The sequence below is a fragment of the Scyliorhinus torazame genome, chromosome 6, assembly GCF_047496885.1.
Source record: "Scyliorhinus torazame isolate Kashiwa2021f chromosome 6, sScyTor2.1, whole genome shotgun sequence".
In the NCBI taxonomy this organism is placed as follows: Eukaryota; Metazoa; Chordata; class Chondrichthyes; order Carcharhiniformes; family Scyliorhinidae; genus Scyliorhinus; species Scyliorhinus torazame.
Window position 1 is genome coordinate 105,950,283 of NC_092712.1, and position 18,438 is coordinate 105,968,720.

Below are 18,438 nucleotides of genomic sequence, written 5' to 3' on the forward strand. Positions count from 1 at the left end.
GCGGAGAGATGGCAGATGGAGTTTAATCCGGACAAATGTGAGGTAATGCATTTTGGAAGGTATAATGCAGGTAGGGAATATACAGTGAATGGTAGAACCCTCAAGAGTATTGAAAGTCAAAGAGATCTAGGAGTACAGGTCCACAGGTCATTGAAAGGGGCAACACAGGTGGAGAAGGTAGTCAAGAATGCATACGGCATGCTTGCCTTCTTTGGCTGGGGCATTGAGTATAAGAATTGGCAAGTCATGTTGCAGCTGTATAGAATCTTAGTTAGGCCACACTTGGAGTATAGTGTTCAATTCTGGTCGCCACACTACCAGGAGGATGTGGAGGCTTTAGAGAGGGTGCAGAAGAGATTTACCAGAATGTTGCCTGGTATGGAGGGCATTAGCTATGAGGAGCGGTTGAATAAACTCGGTTTGTTCTCACTGGAACGAAGGAGGTTGAGGGGAGACCTGATAGAGGTATACAAAATTATGAGGGACATAGACAGAGTGGATAGTCAGAGGCTTTTCCCCAGGGTAGAGGGGTCAATTACTAGGGGGCATAGGTTTAAGGTGAGAGGGGCAAGGTTTAGAGTAGATGTACGAGGCAAGTTTTTTACGCAGAGGGTAGTGGGTGCCTGGAACTCGCTACCGGAGGAGGTGGTGGAAGCAGGGACAATAGTGACATTTAAGGGGCATCTTGACAAATACATGAATCGGATGGGAATAGAGGGATACGGACCCAGGAAGTGTAGAAGATTGTAGTTTAGTCGAGCAGCATGGTCGGCACGGGCTTGGAGGGCCGAAGGGCCTGTTCCTGTGCTGTACATTTCTTTGTTCTTTTGTATAGCGGGGCTGATTAGCAAGTCTGCGGATGCTACTAAAATTGCTGGAGTTGCGGATAGTGATGAAGATTGTCAGACAATCCTATATATATTGTCAGGATATAGATAGGCTGCAAAATTGAATGGAGAAATGGCAGATGGAATTTAACCCGGACAAATGCGAGTTGATGCATTTTGGTAGAACCAATTCAGGTGGGAGCTATAAATAGGGTGAACAGTTGGAGGCTTTTTCCCAGGATGGAAATGCCAATTACAAGAATAATAATCTTTTATTGTCACAAGTAGGCTCAATGAAGTTACTGCGAAAAGCCCCTAGTCGCCACATTCCGGTGCCAAGGGGGCACAAGTTCAAAGTGAGGGGGTATAGGTTCAGTGGAGATGTGCGGGGGAAGTTTTTTTACACGGAGCGTGGTGGTGACTTGTAATGCACTGCCAAGTGAGGTGGTTGAGGCAGATATGTTAGCGACCTTTAAGACTTATCTAGATAGACACATGAACAGACTGGGTATAGAAGGATATAGGCGGTTGGTCTAGATAGGACACGCGATGGGCTTAGGCTCGGAGGGCTGTAGGGCATTTTCCTGTGCTGCACTATTCTTTGTTCTTTGTATTACATTATGCTTGATTTTATTAGACATTTGAAAAGAACGGCGATAGATTTAGTTTTATCATTTTAATTCTCCATCCCACTCTAAATTTTTTCCAGTGATGCTCCACACAAGCTAGAGAAACAGCACCTCTTCTTTCAGTTGAACATTTTACAGGTTTCTGATCTTATCATTGTTAAATATGTATTTTAGCTCTTAACCGCCACTCCACTTTTTCAGATATTTTCATGTGTTCAAAGTTTTTAACCCTATTTTACATTGCATCTAACTTTGTTTAACATAACATTTAATCTTCCTATATCTCTATAACTTTCTGCTCTATGTTTCACAGTTTGCTTTGTTTCTGAATCGGCCCCAGTATCATTACCGGCGACAGGAGCATCACTGCCTGCCAATCAGGGATGTGCTATTTCTGATTTGGATTGCAGATAGATAGTGGGTGCCAAAAGTGGTGAAGTATTCAGTTCTTCAATTTTGACATTGCATCCCTTGTATGTTTTAATTGAAATAAAGATGTACAGCAATGTTTTAAGCATGATTTTCTCTCGGTTATTGAACCAGGAATTTTTGGCATTAGTCACTTGAAATGAGCATGACATCTCTGAAGCTTCATGATTTGTGTGTCCATCAGTGTGTGGGTGGCATCTCAGCCAACAATTCTCAATATCAGTGTTTTTCAAACTTTTCTGCCCGGGACCAATTTTTGCCAACCGGCCGACAGTCGTGACCCATGCCGGCCGACCTTCGTGACCTACCATTTCCTCCTACCTTTAATGTGACAGGGGAGCCAGCTTGGTCCTCACGATCTCCCATCAGGTTCACAGGAGGAGAGGGCTATGTGCATATCTGTGCAGGGTTCAACTGGTTCCTTTGTGCTGTCTTCATCTTTCTGAGGACGGAATATCCAACATCGCACATGTAGGTCATTGTGAAGGGCAAAAGCAACAAAATGCTTGTTTCACTCAGCTCTGGATACACCTCGGCGACACTATTCCAGAATGCTGACAGCCTCATTAACTTGTGCCGTGTTTTTAATGTGCTGTCACACCTGAGGCTCAGCAGTTCAGTTCTTCATTTGGAGTCAGCTGCAAGTTAATAACCGATTCTAGGGTCTCAAATTCAAACGGGATTTTTCACCCACCTCAATCTTAAACATCTCCTCTGGAAAGTAGCGACAAAAACTGTTGTTCAGTGCAGCCAGATGTGACTGAATAAGGCTTGCCAGTCCATTTCCAATTTCCTTCCTAATGCTGTTTTCTTCGCTGTGTCGTAGCAGTGTGGGGAACATAATTTTGGCTTTGCACTTGCAATTGCCAAACTTTCAATGACTTGGAAAGCTTTGATTTCTTGGATTGGATTATTGGCACGTGTACAGAGGTACAGTGAAAAATATTTTTCTGCGAGCAGCTCAACAGATCATTTAAGTAAGTAAACAGAGGATCTGTTTGGGATAGCTCACAGAGAGCCGCCACGCTCCGGCGCCATCTTGTCTCTTTCTTCACAGTGCAAGAGCAATCACCATCCCTCCCTTGCAATTTGAGGTTCAATTCATTTGGAATTGAAACAATGTCTGCAAGGTAAGACGTAGTTAGCATCCAAGTTTCATCAGCAAATGAATCAGCCAGAGGGGATGATTTCTCAAGAAGGTAAGTGTGGATTTGATACCTCAGTTCATAAACTGACTAGCACCCGACCCCTTGACAGCCAGCATACTTCTGTGTGGAACAATAAATATGTGTGCTTGGCCCCCATATCAGAACACAGTCTCAACAAGTCTGGTACTGAATGTGTGCATTTAATAAAATTCACAAATTTCAAATTCCTTTCAACACCACTTCAAGATTGGATGGAATTTCTTTCAATGTCAGTGCCTAATGAGGAATAAAACAATGATTCCAAACAATGTCCTGACCAGCTGCCTCCTAATCCTTATTATAACTCTGCTGTTTTTACCATAAGACCATAAGACATAGGAGCGGAAGTAAGGCCATTCGGCCCATCGAGTCCACTCCACCATTCAATCATGGCTGATTTCAACTCCATTTACCCGCTCTCTGTCCATAGCCCTTAATTCCTCGAGAAATCAAGAATTTATCAACTTCTGTCTTAAAGACACTCAACGTCCCGGCCTCCACCGCCCTCTGTGGCAATGAATTCCACAGACCCACCACTCTCTGGCTGAAGAAATTTCTCCTCATCTCTGTTCTAAAGTGACTCCCTTTTATTCTAAGGCTGTGCCCCCGGGTCCTAGTCTCCCCTGCTAATGGAAACAACTTCCCTACATCCACCCTATCTAAGCCATACATTATCTTGTAAGTTTCTATTAGATCTCCCCTCAACCTCCTAAACTCCAATGAATATAATCCCAGGATCCTCAGACGTTCATCGTATGTTAGGCTTACCATTCCTGGGATCATCCGTGTGAATCTCCGCTGGACCCGCTCCAGTGCCAGTATGTCCTTCCTGAGGTGTGGGGCCCAAAATTGCTCACAGTATTCTAAATGGGGCCAAACTAATGCTTTATAAAGCTTCAGAAGTACATCCCTGCTTTTATATTCCAAGCCTCTTGAGATGAATGACAACATTGCATTTGCTTTCTTAATTACGGACTCAACCTGCAAGTTTACCTTTAGAGAATCCTGGACTAGGACTCCCAAGTCCCTTTGCACTTCAGCATTATGAATTTTGTCACCGTTTAGAAAATAGTCCATGCCTCTATTATTTTTTTTAGTCATGTTGGCTGCTCCAATGCTTGTGATTCCTCTGCAACGAACCCAGTCTAGCCCGTGCTTTCCAACCACGTAATTATTCTGGGTTCAATTCCAGCCTCGGGTGACTGTCTGTGTGGAGTTTGCACTTTCTCCCTGTGCCTGCGTGGGTTTTTTCCGGGTGCTCCGGTTTCCCCACAGTTCAAAGATGTGCAGGTTAGGTGGATTGGCCCTTCTAAATTGCCCCTTAGTGTCCAAAAGGTTAGGTGAGGCTATGGAGATAGGGTGGAGGCGTGGGCTTAAGTCGGGTGCTCTTTCCAAGGGCTGGTGCAGACTTGATGGGCCGGGCGGCCTCCTTCTGCAGTTAATTCTATGATTCAATGCTTCAAAAATCTCCATCAGTCGTGTGGGTTGGTAATGTCAGGTAGCACAGCAAGTCCTCAAAATTTCATTGTGCCAAACATACATAACGTAAACTAGCGTAAACAATCTTAAATGTCTGTGCTTTCATGTAGTTGTATTGAGAACTCCTGCGCTGATCTCAAACGAGAAATAAGCTGGGCTTCTAAATTCTCAGCAATATCACAAATTTGGTGAGCCACTGTATTATCGCTAACTGGGATGCATTTCACTTTGTTAGCTAACCTCTTACCTAAGACCGTACAAACTATGTCTAGTGCTGTAGGGAGAATTAATCTCTCTGCTACAGTGTGGGGCATTTTCTCTTTAGCTACTTGTACTTTGTCATGTAACATTTCTGCTGAGGACTTCAGCTGCAATTTAGGTTCTCGCTGCATCCTTTGAAAAGAATCAAGAGGTTTGTCCCCGAACTCGCCATGACTTCAAATATCTTTGAAGTTTTGAGGGTTTTAAACTTTCATTTGCCAGTACTTCCCTGCATATAACACACACGGGCTTTGCATTCTGATTTGCATTGGCACAATTAATAAAGCCATCACTTAAAAAATCATCTTTCTACTGCTCTGTGCCTGATTTCAGCTTCTTAATGGGCTGTTCACCAGAGGCCCTGGAGCTCACACCAGCAATGCTTTGTCCTGTTGTGGACTCTCCTGAACAGCTCACGCCACCACTGCTTTGTCCTGCTGTGGATTCTCTTGAGCCACTCGCTTCTGCAGGTTTAGTTGTGAGATCCTGGCCTGTTTGTGTCTCTGACCCTCTCTTCCTTATTACAAAACAATCCATTTTAAACTTTTCAGTCCTGTTGCTTGCTTGCTGTTAACAAAATGGAGGAATCGCAATCGTGCCCAGAGCATGTGATTTCAATGTTTGGGACGCGTAACCTGCTCTCTACCGTCGGTTCAAACAGGAATACTGCGTCGAAAGTAAATTGACGGCAGGTGGAAGCGATGTTTCTTGCTGGGCTCCAGGCTTGCGCACTGATGAGTGGGCACGCATGCGCAGCACGCCCACATTCTGAAAGTCGACCGCGGCCGTCATTTTTAAGGCCGGTCACAGCCAGCATTTTTAAAAGCCGGCTGCTACCGTTCGGCATTAATTGCCGCGATCAGGAAGGCCGCGATGGATGGCTCTCTAACCCTCCCGATACTCGCTCGCGATCCACCCACGGGTTGTGACCCCGACTTTAAAAATGACTGCAGGGCAGCACCGTGGCGCAGTGGGTTAGCCCTGCAGCCTCATGGTGCCGAGGTCCCAGGTTCGATCCAGGCTCTGGGTCACAGTCTGTGGAGTTTGCACATTCTCCCCGTGTTTGCGTGGGTTTCGCCCCCACAACCCAAAGATGTGCAGGCTAGGTGGATTGGCCACGCTAAATTGCCCCTTAATTGGAAAAAATGAATTGGGTACTCTAAATGACTGCTCAACATGGTTGGAAAATGACTGCATACAATCTGCTGCCGAGCCGCAACGAAAGCAGGAGGCAGGAGAGAGCAGATCCCTGGTTGAGGACTCGTTTTCTTCCCCAGGCCAACTCGTGGCCCAAAGGCTCTAGGATTGGCCTGCTGAGTCACCGGAGGACACAAACGGGGACGAGCTAATAAGCAAACCATAGCCTAGCAGTCTTCTGTAAGTGTAAAATCTGTTCCCAGTTTATTGGCTTTTTTTTGACCGAACACGCTCACCAATTCTGTAAATAATTACCACAACAGCACTGAGTCATTGGGAAGCATTCAGAGTTTGCACATGGCATGATACAGATAGTTTCCTATCAGCAAGGTCACCTTGATTTGCTTTTACAGTTGGTTAAACAAAATACAGAACAGCATCATAATATTGAACAAAAAAAACCTGCCTTTCATGCAGGAGTAGGTGGATCTTCATTTATCTTTCCCAGCCACTGTATGTTATCTGTATGGCAACTTTTAAGTTTGTGAAGAGTTCATACTCTCAGTGCAGTATGAAGCAAGTTTATTTTTGACAGCTTTTCATCAAGGATTTGTATATGTGCCTTTCAGTAAAGATCTCTTTCAGAAGGGGAATGTTAACTCTGGTACTAAGCAAGAGTTTTGCTTTGTTCTAAAACTGTTGAAAGTTTGTTATAAGGAGATTGATCCAATACTCCTGTTGTCTGTTCCAGACAACAAACATTTCTATTTGGACTGCTGGCTTGAGGAGTAGCTTTGAGGCATTGATCTTGTTCTGAATCATATTATATCATCCAGTAAACTGTTTCCCTCAGTTTTACTCCTCACAAAACAAACATTTGAAACCTTTCATTCCTGGATGTTTGATCGTCACTTTAGTTCTTGAGGTCCCAGCAATTACCATAGCTGCACCTCACCTGATTGTTTTAAATTATTATTTTTATGGGATGATTATCCACTTGGCACTTTTGCTGAAATTGTTGGATTGGATTTTAGATTAAATTTGTTTCGTTTATTGCCTCGTGTACTGAGGTACAGTGAAAAGTATTGTTCTGCGTACAGTTCAGATAGATCATTCCATATATGAAAAGAAAATACATAGGGCAAACATAAAATACATAATGTAAATACATAGAACACAGGCATCAGGTGAAGAACACACAAGTGTAGTACTGCTCAGTAGAGAAGATGTGTGAAGAGATCAGATCAGTCCATAAGAATGTCATTTAGGAGTCTGGTAACAGGGAAGAAGCTATTTTTGAATCTGTTACTGCATGTTCTCAGACTTTTGTATCTCCAGCCAGATGGACGAAGTTGAAAGAGTAAATAAGTCGGGTGGGAGGGGTCTTTGATTATGCTGCCTGCTTTCCCAAGGCAGCGGGAGGTGACAGAGTCGATGGGTGGGAGGCAGGTTCGCATGATGGACTGGGCTATGTTCACGACTCTCTGTAGTTTCATATGGTCTTGGGCCGAGCAGTTGCCCTACCAGGCTGTGATGCAGCCAGATAGGATGCTTTCTATGGTGCATCTGTAAAAGTTGGTAAGAGCCGATGTGGACATACCAAATTTCCTTAGTTTCCCGAGAAAGTAAGTGCACCGTTATACTTTCTTGGTCATAGCGTCAAAGTGGGTGGACCAGGACAGATTTGTTGGTGATGTGCACATCTGGGAATTTGAAGCTGTCAACCATCTCCACCTCGACACCATTGATGCAGACAGGTGTGTGTATGAGACTTTGCTTCCTGAAGTCTATGACCAGCTCTTTTAGTTTTGCTGACATTGAGGGAGAGATTGTTGTTGTTACATCCTTCCACTAGTTTCTCTATCTCCCTCCTGTATTCTGACTCATCGTTGTTCGAGGTCCGACCCACTACGATCGTATCATCAAACTTGTAGATTTAGGTGGAGTCACGTTTTGCACCACAGTCGTGTGTGTGTATCAGAGAGTATAGTAAGGGGCTAAGTAAGCCCTTGTATTGAGGACTATCGTGGAGGAGGTGTTGTTTATCCTTACTGATTGTGGTCAATGGGTCAGAAAGTCGAGGATCCAGTTTGCAGAGGGAGGAGCCAAGTGCTAGGTTTTGCAGCTTTGATATGAACTTGGCTGGGATAATGTGTTGAAAGCGGAGCTGTAGTTAATGAATAGGAGTCTGACGTAGGTGTCCTTGTTGTCGAGATGCTCCAGGGATGAGTGTAGGGCTAGGGTGATGGCATCTGCTGTGGACCAAAGGAAGATTTTTAGGAGAATTTTGAAAACTGCAAAAGAAGTACATCATATTTAACCCTGAAATGAGTTTCTTACAACATTTCCGTGCCATCACTCAGACTGTTAGTTTTCACCTCTGTAATATCACCTGAGGCTATCCCTCCCGCAGATCATCTGCTGCTGAAGCCCTCCTTCAGGATTCAGTTACCATTGAGATTTGACTATTCCAAAGTACTCCTAGCCAACTTCCCATCTTCTATCTTTCATAAAATTGACATCATCCCTGGTCCTCATGCATCCAAGTCCAACTCGTCTGGCACCTATGAGCTCACAGACCTACCCAGTTAAAAATACCTTAATTTAAAACTCTTATTTTTAAAACCCTCCATGGGTCTGCCCCTTCCCATATTTAATCTCCTCTAGCCCTACAACTTTGAGATCGGTGCTCATCTAATTCTGGCCTCTTGACAAATCTTACTCAGCTTATAGTTTCTTGAGGTAATACTAATGAGAGCTGCTCCATATTGGAAATGCTGCATCACATAATCTCCCAAAGAAATCCCCTTTAATTTGTGGATCTGAGTGTTCTGGGCACAACTCCAATAATCTTACCTGCCAACTCAACTTGCATCAGGAGGCACAGAACCTTGGCATACCACTTGTTCTCAGGGGTTGTCTTCTTTGTGTCATGTCAGAGTACCTTTAAGAAATGGGTGTTTAAGAAATGTACCTTAAAGAAATGGGTGTTTATCAGCGATGTCAGAGTGTGGGTGGAGCTGGGCTGCCTGTCAGCTTTTTACTTTTGTTTCAGGCTGTTTGCTGCAGGGTGTGTTTTAGTTTCGTTTTCAGTGTTGGAGCTGAAGCCAGACAAAGCAAGTGTCCTGTTGTTCTCTCTGCCATCAAAAGACTATCTCTTGATCATTTGGTGAATTCAGAATTCTAAATGTTCTCAGTAGTGAATGTAAACCTAATGTGCTTCTGTTAAAAAGTGTTTCTTTTGTCTTGATATTGTTTGGGAAGTTATTAAGGATTACTTAGTGTTGTATTCTTTGGGGTTTGTATTTGAATGGATGGTTGCTAAGATGTTCACTGTATGTTTTAAAAAGGTTAACTTGAGTTCATAGAATAAACATTGTTTTGCTTTAAAAAATACTTTTCCATTTCTGCTATACCACACCTGTAGAGTGGGCCATGTGCTCCCCATATCACAATCTGTTAAAAGTTGTGGTTCAGGTGAACTCCATGATACACTTTGGGGTTCTCTAAACCCTGGCCCATAACAAATGTTATTCAGATCACTTCTTCCCTCTGTACCTCCATATGCAAATATGTGCCAAGTCAGGACAGTGTGTGATCTGGGACTTGGATGTCATGAAGTTACCCTTTTGGTTGGTAGAGGTTGCAGCCCTGGGAATAGATATTTTCCACTCTAGCATTTTAGTATTATTCACACTAAGAAACATCAGGAGATATTGGGACAGGTGATCAAAAATCTAGTGCAAGAGTTAAGTAGAAGTTGTGGCAACAGTGACCAGAACAAAATAGAATTCTTAATGGAATTCCCAGGACTATCTTTTAATTTTATAATCATCTCATGTCATGCTTTTTTTCTGTATAGTAGAATAAAGCAAAATGGTTCCCCATCAGTCAAACCTTGGTCTAAATGGAATCACGCCGATCCAACAAATGATCGCTTCATGCTCTGGTGCTTTACTTACTTCATTGCTTGGTAAGAAAAAGGATTGACTTTTTATTTTCTGAATGTTTGTTTAAAGCATTTATACTTAATACACTTCTGTTCAATTATAATATTATGAACTTGGATTTAGAAATTGAGAATACAAGTGTGGAAATTTACTGGTGAAACCTAATTGTGGAAAGATAGATTATTAAAAAATATTGTGAAAGCTGTAAAAGATGTTATATTACAGTACATTGTCAGATCTTGTTGAAAGCCTTTTCTACTTCTAAGAAATCTTCCAGCATATACTCTTGGATAAAAGCTTGGATGACATGTCCTTTATGGCTATTCATAACAAATTGTTAGTTGTACTTTGGCTCCATTAAGTTTGCTTGGCTTGAATTTAAGAGGCTGCTGTTCTTAAGAAAATGCAGGACACAGTATGCGATAACTATCTCAACAGTATTCAGTATCACAGACTGCAATTATTAGAATTTTTTTAAATGCCAAAGTATGTTATTGCATAAGCAGGATTCACGCCGAAATGATTGTTGCCTTGTTTAAATGCAACGTGTAATTGGGATTTTGAGAATTGGCCCATAGTTTTGGATGTAATGTTGCGCTTGATATCTGTTGATAATGGACTAAAATTTTGACCATTACTAAAACAATCTCTTTAAAATATTTTGCCTTACTTTTCAGTTACTCCATTTGATGTTATAAAAATACGGCTGCAAGCACAGAGAACTCCATTTCATAAAGGTAACTGCTAAACTAAGTAGAAGAAAATATTGGATGGAACAAACTGAACTAACAGCTCTCATTGTCTCCCAAATTGAGTACCGAGCGTTACCATGTCTCAGGAACTGTTTATTTTCACAGTAACTTCACAGTAACCACAGGGCTGGTTTAGCACAGGGCTAAATAGCTGACTTTTAAAGCAGACCAAGGCAGGCCAGCAGCACGGTTCAATTCCCGTACCAGCCTCCCTGAAGAGGCGCCGGAATGTGGCGACGAGGGACTTTTCACAGTAATTTCATTTGAAGCCTACTTGTGGCAATAAGCGATTTTCATTTCATTTAATTTCATTGCAGTGTTAATGTAAGCCTCCTTATGACACTAATAAAGATTATTATCTCCCAAAATAATTGTTAAGATTGTAAAACCAGTTTGAAACTGTAGTGTTTAGAGTTCTCTCACAATTTGTCATATATACCACAGAAGTGAATTTCATTCATCTTTTAGGTTAGCGATCTGTTAAAACTGTTGCAAAATTGATTTTTTTAATCCTAGGCGTTACCAGTGTTGTACCTGTAAAACCTCAGATACTTTTGATCAGTTTATTACCCAAAAGTTTTACCCAGGTGCCCTTTATTTCCGAGATGAACAAAGAACAAAACAGGTTCACGGTTCAACGCAATTTTATTTGCAATTCTCTTACTCGACAAAGTATGATTCAGACTCACAGCTGAGCTTTGGGTTTTACCCGCACTTAGTGAAGGAGGCTGACAAGCTATGATCACTCGATGTGGATGTCTTCTCTGGGTTCGAAATCCAGGGTCTTCTTGCAATGGTTGTGCCTGGGAATTCCCACTGGGGATTCCCAGGTTATTGCTGAAGATCTGTTCTGATGTTCCTTTCTTTATACTAGTATGCTAGCATTGAGTCGTAGGTCTACTCCCACAACTGGACATTGTCCCATCTAGACCCCAACAGGATACTCCTGTTTTTCCATGGTGATTCAACCAAGACCCATTGTCCTCTGAAACACCCTTCTCTGACCAGTCATCAGCTCATTATGGAGTTGGGATGGTGGCTTTTGTCTGTCCCTCGTCTTGCTGCAAAGTTGATCACCTGTGTCTGGAAATTCGTTACATATTCTTGTTTTTTTGTGTAAACGTGAGTGGGTAATCACAAAGTCCATATAGCAATAACAAATTCCTGCATTGACTCGGGTGCTCTTGCAGATGGCCAGTATCGATTCCAGCCAGGGCCTTGTGTGATAGTTTGTGTTCCTGGCCTATGTACCTGGACAGCCTCACCACACCAGTGTATTATGTGTACTTGTATTTTTCATGTTGTATTGTGCATCAACTTTTGTATGGCAGTAATCTGTACATTTATCCTGATTTTAAATATATATATATATATTTACTCATAGGGAAATGCTTTCTGTACTGCAATGGCCTGATGGACCATTTATGTGTCTGTGAAAATGGAAATAATGTTGCTTGGTATAAAGCACCAGGGCAATTCAGAGGAACGTTGGTAAGTTTACTTTTTTCTTTATGGAATACACTCCCAAGCGAAATGCAAATACTCATGAGGAAATATTCTGAGAAAGGAATGTAACATATTGATGTCTTGCCCCCGTGTGCCAATCATTATAATGTAAGTCCAAGATATCTTGCAAACACAGACTGTACGAATAATTAGTGACAGTAATTTTATAGGTGCTCATACCAATGTTTTTTTTTCTCAGAAGCTGTATATGGTTGTTGGGTAGTATGGCATATCGCCACTCCAAATCTTACAAAACCAAAATAATGGAGTTCTGGAAAAACTGAAATAAAAACATAATGCTGGAGAAGCTCAGCAGGTCAGGCAGATCTGTGAAGAGAGAAAGTTAATGTTTCTGGTCAATGACCTTTCATAAGAATTGGACAAATAAGAGATGTAACTGGTTTGAAGCAAGTGTAGAAGCAAAAAAGATGGGTGGGGAGGAAGGGACAAAAAGGAAGGTTGGTAATAGCGTGGAAGGAAGGAGAGATTCAAACTGGAGGTGCAAACTAATGCTGGGAGATGGAAGGAATATTTATTAAAAATCTTGTCTGGAAATTGTAAACTTCCCTAACATTTCTGATGGGAAAATTTGTCGCAATTGCCCTGTCATACCACCTGGTGATGCTGTAGAGTTTCCTTATCCCTTGGCACGGCTTCTGTTCTGCTCTTACTACTGTTGCATTTAAAAGTACATTCTATTCAGAAGTTCTCTTAATCTTCTATCAAGCAATAATTCCTCATGTCTACCTTCTTGATAAATGGCTGATCACATACTAAGTAATGAACATCTTCGACAGAAGCTCTAAGCCTAAGGAGCCCGGTAGCACAGTGGTTAGCACTGTCACTTCACAACGCCAGGGTCCCAGGTCGACTCCTGGCTTGTGTCACTGTCTGTGCGGAGTCCACATGCTCTCCCCGTGTCTGTGTGGTTTCCACCGGGTAATCCGGGTTCCTCCCACAAGTCCTGAAAGACGTGCTATTAGGTGAATTGGACATTCTGAATTCTCCCTCCGTGCACTCGAACAGGAATTTTATACTCTCTCGAAACGGGAGAGTATAAAATTCTGCCCACCCTCTTGTGTTTCTACTCTATCAAACCCTTTCATAATGTTAAGGACCACAACTTGGTCACCCTTCAGTCTTCTCTTCAAGAAATAGACCAGTCTGTTCATCCTTGCCTGATAGCATTCTTAAAAATGCTATAATTCATAGAATTGTTACTGCACAGAAAGATGCCAATTGGCCTGCCATGTCTGCACCAGCTCTCTGCAAGAACAATTTACCAAGTGCCATTCCCTGCCTTCTTACTGTAGCCCAGCACATTCTTCCTTTCCAGAATAATAATCCAATTCCCTCTTCAGTTCGATTGGACCTGCCTCTACCAAACTCAGGTAGCACACTGCAGATTTTAACCACTAGTTACATGAAAAAGTTTCTCCTCATGCCAGCATTGCTTCTTTTTCCCATTACCGTAAATCTGTATCTTCTTGTTCTTGCTCCTTTCACCAGTGGTAATATTTTCCTATCTATTCTGTCTAGACCTCTCGTGATTTTGAATATCTCTTATCAAATCTCCTTTCAGCCTTATCCAACTTTTTCAACGTATCTATGGAATGGACGTTCCTCATAGCTGGAACCACTCGTGAATTTTGCTACATTCTCTCTAATGCCGTCACATCTTCCCTAAAGTTTGGTGCCCTTGGTGCAAAACTCAGTTAAGGCTGAACCATGCTGCAAAACTCAGTTAAAGCTGAACCAGCGTTTTATATGAGTTCATGGTGGTCTCCTTGTTCTTGTACTCTATACCCTTATTATGCTTTATTAACCGCGTTCTCAACCTGTCCTTCAATGATTTATACATATATACACCAAAGTCAATCTGTTCCTGGATCCTTCTTATAACTGTATCCTGTTATTTTATAATGTCCCTTCCCACCAAAATGAATCACTTCTCTGCACTAAATTTCATCTGCCACTTGCTTGTCAATATATCCTCCTCATGGTTCACAATGCTTCCAAGTGGGGACGTCTGGTGGTGGCGTGTAGGAGGAAGTCGCACGTTGGGTGGCTCGTGCTCGAGGCGTGATTTTGTTTTTCGTATTTAATGCCCGGTCCCTGGTGCAATCTTTCAACAGATAAGTGCAGGAAGACATAAGGAAGGAGGGGGATGTCCAAAAACCAAAAGAAAGCCGCTGTAAAGAAGGGGGCAAGTGAAGGTTCGCCGTCGAGCGAACCGGGTCAGCTCAGCAACTGGAAAGGTGGTGGAGTCTAGGTCAGTGGGTGGGACCACATAGTTCACGCCAGGAAAGATGGCCGTGGCAATGGTTGTGGAGTTTGAAAAGCAGTTTGCAAAGCACATGGAGGTGATGAGGCAGGAGATGATGGCGGCAATGAAGGTGCTGGTGGAGGAGGCGATTGCCCCGGTGAAGGCGGCGGTGTCGAAGCATCGGCCGAGGTGCGGGAGCAGGGTGAGAAACTGAAAGGGGTGGAGGAGGAGTCACAACACAGCGATCAGCTCACTTCGATGGGTGAGGAGGTGCAGAGGGTGGTGCAGGCCAACAAAGGTCTGCGAGGGAAGGTGGAGGACCTGGAAAACTAATCTGGGCGGCAAAATCTGAGGATCGTGGGCCTGCCCGAGGGGGTGGAGGGCCCGAGGCCAACTGAGAACTTTGCCAAGATGTTGGCGGAGCTGTTGGGGGAGGGGAAGAATTCCTCCCGATATGAACTGGATCGGACTCATCGGCCGTTGAGCCCTAAACCGAAGGTGAATGAGCCGCCAAGAGCAGTGATTATTTGTTTCCATAGTACCATGTGAAGGAGAAGGTCCTGAGTTGGGCGAAGCAGAAGCGGGAGGTGCAGTGGGCTGGAGCTGGTGTACACATATACCAGAACTTAACTGTCGGGTTGGCGAGGAGGCGGGTAGCCTTCGGCCGAGTGAGATGGCACTGTATAATAGCAGTGTGTGGTTCGGCATAATGCATCCAGCTAAGTTGAGGGTGATCTACAACTCCAACGACTTTTACTTTGAAACGTGGGAGCGGTGGAGGCATTTGTGAAGGCAGAAGGACTGGGGCAGAATTGAGAAATGGGACTCAGGATTGGTCTTGGACTGAGGGTGGGGGGAATGGAAGATTCTATTTGGTTCAATTTTTCATTTCATGTTGTTCTGTGTTAAATGGGGTGAAGTTGCCTATTTGAGTAAGGTAGGAGATGGGATTTTTTGCGATGACTGTTTTCTGGGGTTTTGAGTTTGCACTGGGTTTGTTTGTTTGAAGGGGATTTCTTTGTTTTCCTGGGGACCGGGGAGGGGATTGAAGGTGAATGGAGCCTAGGCAGCAGCTTCCTCACCAGCAAGCTCAAGCTGGCTAGTGAACGGGAGTGTGGTGGGAGGGGCTACGATCATTAAAGCCTGGTCGAACAGGTTTTGATGGGCCGAGGAGGTGTGAAATGTGGGGGAGGGGTCCGATTCTGGGTGAGTTGTTTTCAAAAGGAAGTGGATGGAGGGATTCTGAGAGGCGAATAGGGGTTCAATGGCAACAAAGGGATGGGATGAGCCAGGCCCAGTGGGCAGGGCCTGAAGTTATGATCGCGGTTAGGAGGGGCAGTGGGGGTGAGAGATCCCGGTCAAGATAGTTACGTAGAACGTGACGGGTTTGCGGGGGGGGATGCAGTGAAGAGGTCGAGGGGGTTTGTGCCCCTAAAAAGCTAAAGGCCGATGTCAAACTACAGGAGATTCATCTGAGGTGAAAGACCAGGTGAGCCAAGTGTTTAATTTGGAGTTTGACAGTGGGGTGGGGGGGCGGTAGCGGTTTTGGTGAGTAAGAGAGTGAGGCTCCAGATGAAAAAGATGGTGGGGAACCAGGGGAGCACATACGTGATAGTAAAAGGGGCGTTGGAGGAGAGATTGATGGTGTTGACAATTGTGTATGGCCCTAACTGGGATGATGCAGGATTTGTGAGGGAGGTGCTTGGGTCCATTCCGCACTTGGATTCGCACAAGCTAATAGTGGGAGGGGATTGGAACCTGGTACAAGAGCCAAGGATGGATAGGTTGTGGCCATGCTCGCTTGCCCAGTTGGGGGAGTGGTGAAGGTGCTGACTGGGCATTTGAAAGAAATGGGAGTGGTTGACCTGTGGAGATTTTTACACCCGAGGGAGCGGGAGTACTCTTTTTTTTCCCCTCGCTTCATGTGGTTTATTCAAGGATAGACTTTTTCATAGTAGGGAAGGCATTGCTGGCAGGGGTTGGGGATCAGAGTATTCGGGGGAGAGGAGGAGGGGGAAGGTAGCCAGCCGGGGTCAGGAAGGTGGTCCTGCAGAGTGGTCAGCAGGCAGGGGGGGTGTTGGGCTATTACTATTGGGTGGCGAATGCCGAAAAGGTGAGGAGTTGGGTTGGAGGGGAGGAAGTGGGGGTAGAGAGAGAGTACGGGTGGATTAGAATGGAGAAGGGTCTGTGTAGGGGTTCGGGGTTGAGGGTGTTGACCGCTCCCAATGGCCCAGGCAAGTACTCTGGGAGTCCAGTGGTGAGACGATTTGGAGACAGTTGAGGCAGCACTTTAAGCTGGGGGCTGGGTATGGGGAAATGACAATTGGGGAAATCACAGGCTTGAAACGGGGAGGCTAGATGGGGGGAGAGGGTATCAGGGTGTTTAAAAAACCTGTTCCTGGGTGGACGCTTTGCAAGATTGGAAGAGTTGGGGGAGCAATATGGACTCTGGCAAGGTGGAGGGTACCTGCATCTCCGAGACTTTGCTAGGAAAGAAGTTCAGTGCTTCCGTGTAGCGCCGACCCCCTCATTGTTTGAAGAGGTATTGACAGAAGGGGGTGGTGTTGGCGATCTACGGGGGGATTTTAGGGGAGGACAGGATGTCCATGGAGGGGATTAATGCCAAGTGGGAAAAAGAGTTGAGAGCGGTTATGGAAGAAGGTCTGTGGTGTGAGGTGCTCTGAAGGCTGAATGCCTCAACCTCGCGTGAGAGGCTGGGGCTAATACAGCTGAAGGTTGTGAATAAGGCGCACCTCACGAGGGCTAGGATGAGCCGACTCTTTTGAGGGAGTAGAGGACGTATGTGAGCATGGTAGGGAGAGCCCTGTCCAAAGCTGGAGAGATATTGGAGGGAGGTTTTCAGTATCTTCCCGGGGATTCTACACATGAACTTGGAACCAGGGCCCCGAGAAACCATTTTCGGGGTATCACACCGGCCCGAGCTGTAGGTGAATGCGGAGGCAGATGTTTTAGCCATCACCTCGCTGATTGCCCGGAGGCGGGTCTTGTTGGGACGATAGTCAGCTTGGCAGGGGGACCTACTTGAATTTCTGACTCTCGAGAAGGTGAAAATTGAGCTGAGGGGGATGAAGGAAGAGTTCTACAATTCATGGGGACTGTTTATTATGCACTTTCGAGAAAGATTATCATTATAATTGGTTGCCATTGAACATTAGGGGGTTGGGTTGAGATTATTGTTGCTTTTGATTACGTTGTTTACTGATTGTTAATTTTTTATCTGGAACGCATGGGTGGATGTTTTGGTCTGTATATTGAGGTGTGTTTTAGTTTGGGGGATTGTTATTGTATTTGTTTTATGTTTATTTTTTCTTTAGTTGTTTATTGGATGAAAATATTGAAAATGAGGAAACTAAAAATGTTTTAAATACAAACAATTCTTCCAAATTTTGTATCGCCAGCAAATTTTGAAATTGTGTCCTGTACACCAAGATCTAGGTCATTAATATATATCAGGAAGGGTCCCGACACTGAGCCATGGAGAACTCTACTACAAACATTCCCCCAGTCCAAGAATCATCCATTAACCACTAGTGTTTCCTGTCACTCTGCTAATTCTGTATCCATGTTGCTGCTGTCACTTTTTTATTCCGTTTTGCTCACCAGTCTGTTGTACAATACTGTGTACAATGCCTTTTGGAAGGCCATGTACAGCACATCGACAACATTACCCTCATCAACCCTCTCTGTTACCTTTTTGTTAACTTGGTTCCTGCAAGTATGTTAAACACAATTTGCTCTTAACAAATCTGCATTGGCTTTCTTTAACTAACCCACATTTACCCAAATGAGTATTGGCTTTGTCTCATACTATTGATTCCAGAAGCTTCACCACCAGTGTTAACCTGACTGGCATGTAGTTGTTGCCCAGGGGCTGTTTAGCACAGGGCTAAATCGCTGGCTTTGAAAGCAGGCCAGCAGCACGGTTCAATTCCCGTAACAGCCTCCCCAAACAGGCGCCGGAATGTGGCGACTAGGGGCTTTTCACAGTAACCTC

The 18,438-nt window shown here is 44.2% G+C and overlaps 1 protein-coding gene across 2 annotated transcripts in view; it reads left to right on the plus strand.

Annotated features, from left to right (window-relative positions):
- The window catches only part of slc25a40 (solute carrier family 25 member 40), a 97,028-nt gene that overhangs the window by 20,171 nt on the left and 58,419 nt on the right, over window positions 1–18,438 (plus strand). Inside the window, exons 2-4 of one of the 2 annotated variants that reach the window (XM_072508637.1) lie at window positions 9,815–9,922; window positions 10,577–10,636; window positions 12,036–12,142. In XM_072508637.1, the coding sequence (XP_072364738.1) occupies window positions 9,826–9,922; window positions 10,577–10,636; window positions 12,036–12,142 (264 nt within the window). In that variant the 5' untranslated portion in view covers window positions 9,815–9,825. Of the gene's footprint in view, window positions 1–9,811; window positions 9,923–10,576; window positions 10,637–12,035; window positions 12,143–18,438 lie in introns of both variants that reach the window. The other variant, XM_072508636.1, reaches the window with a different exon arrangement.